Raw genomic sequence first — 2,047 nt, 5'->3', positions numbered from 1 at the left:
ATCCGATCACAGCCTTCCCGTGGCGCGTTTGCTTTTTGTTTTTGGTGTTTCTCTCTCTCATTTCTGTCCCTCCTTCAATCACAACTATAAAATCCCCTCTGCTAATCTCCACGCTTTCGGCCCTTTCAACCAACTCTTGAAGCATTGATTTGCCAACGTAAATTTCACTATTTTTATGTTACTCTTTTTCATAATCGAACAGTTGAAGGAGATTGTTTGAGAGGTGATTCTTGGGAGAATTTGAAGTGTTTGTTGCTTTGAAAAAGATGCAGGTGGGCTCGATGATCTCGCTGTCGCCGAGCTTCAACAGCTATTCCAACACTAAACTCGCGGAAATCGCTGCGAGGGTTGTTGAGGAATTCGATTCTGAGGAGTTGTACGACGAGTTTTACTTCGAGAGGGAGGAGAATTCAGCCGCCGGGAGAGTAGAGGAAGAAGGAGATTCGGTGGAGAGAGATCGAGGAAATGACGTTGTTACAGAAGGAGATGCCGATGAGGACGAAGAGTTTGAGTTCGCTTTCATGACTAGGGATTCTGAGTTACCTTCCCCGATTTCGGCTGATGAGATCTTCCACAACGGCCAGATCCGACCCGTTTACCCGGTTTTCAACAGGGATTTGTTTCTCGGGGATGTGGAATTTCGCCAGGGAAATGAAAAGGAAAACGGCGTTCAGAATTCGGGTTCTGAGAAGGGCCCGACGGTTCGTCTTCCGTTGAGAAAGCTGTTTATTGAGGAAAGGGAGACGACGATGACGATGACAACGACGTCTTCGAGCTCCTCCTCGGAGGCCGATGATCTGGAGGGAGTTCCGGCGGATACTTACTGCGTGTGGCGGCCGAACGAGGCGGCAGCGGAGGGGCGGTGCAAAAAGAGCAGCTCCACCGGCTCTCACTCCAAGAGATGGAAGTTTAAGGACCTGTTGCATAGGAGCCACAGTGATGGAAGCAAGGACCGGTTCGTGCTCTTGAGTGCCAGCAACAGCGGGAGAAAAAAAGAGAACGTAGAGAGAGTTAAAGCAACGGCGGGGAGTCCTCAGAAAGCAAAGCCGCCGGCGCCCCCTCCGCCTCCGCCTCCACCTCCAGCGCTGTATAATCGGGACGGCGGGGAGAAGCGGCGGTCGTACTTGCCGTACAGACAGGACTTTGTGGGATTTTTTGCTAATGTAAATGGATTGAGTAAAAATCTGCAGCCCTTTTGAGATTTTTCAGTTTATCTGCAAATTATGAGGTTTGGATTATTTGCTTCAATGCATGTAAATAATATTAAAATATATAGCTTTTTAATTGTTTCTTTATTATTTTTTTGTAAATATATGTGGTGCAAAAATGATTCTATAGTTTTGCTTGTTTTATGGTTATAAACATTTGTCATTTGTCCTTTTTTGAGAATTTGTGTTGGAATTAAGAATAAATTTTCGTGGACTATCCTAAAATTTATCATAATTATCACTTAGATCGTCGAATAAATACTTTTTGTAACAGCCCATAATATTAAGAATACAAATTTCCAACAATAGAGAGAATAATTGCAATTTTTACAAATTTTTGGGAAGTTCGTCGTAACTTACCATAAAATTTTTACAAGAACCAAGTGGAAATATTAATGTCAATAGTCATGAATGTATGAATATTGTTTTTCAAATATTTTGTTTTAAATTAATATTATATATGCATGTGTTATTTATTTCAAATTAAAAAATATTCTATACATGCAATATATGTAAAATAAATTTTATGATAAAATATACTGATTTATATCGTTCAAATGAATATACACTTGAGTATGGAGACATTACTACAGATATATTTATTAACATCTATGATTGAAAAATTTATAAAATATATTCCCCTAAATTCAGTCAAGCACAGATACTATAGAGGGATATTCTTTTATTTACAATCATCTAAATATTGATGTTTAATTTTACTTGCAAAAAATACAAATTACTTATAGTTGCGTTATAATTATTTAAGAACGATGTCAAAATATTAATCATAATTCAAAATACTGATAAATTTTGAATATTAACCGTGGCGAAATTTTAAA

The 2,047-nt window shown here is 38.8% G+C and overlaps 1 protein-coding gene across 1 annotated transcript; it reads left to right on the top strand.

The window, feature by feature from the left end:
- LOC105157213 (uncharacterized protein DDB_G0284459-like) lies at positions 1 to 1,371 on the top strand. The gene has a single exon (XM_020692580.1). It carries the CDS (start codon positions 267 to 269, stop codon positions 1,197 to 1,199), a length of 933 nt encoding a protein of 310 aa, XP_020548239.1. The 5' UTR covers positions 1 to 266; the 3' UTR covers positions 1,200 to 1,371.

The sequence above is a fragment of the Sesamum indicum genome, linkage group LG3 (genome assembly GCF_000512975.1).
Source record: "Sesamum indicum cultivar Zhongzhi No. 13 linkage group LG3, S_indicum_v1.0, whole genome shotgun sequence".
In the NCBI taxonomy this organism is placed as follows: Eukaryota; Viridiplantae; Streptophyta; class Magnoliopsida; order Lamiales; family Pedaliaceae; genus Sesamum; species Sesamum indicum.
The sequence above is the reverse complement of the archived record's forward strand: the minus strand, read 5'-3'. Positions and strand labels throughout refer to the sequence as shown.

Excerpts from the sequence above, each read along its gene's own strand:
- LOC105157213 (XM_020692580.1), top strand. The coding sequence starts at position 267 with ATGCAGGTGGGCTCGATGATCTCGCTGTCGCCGAGCTTCAACAGCTAT.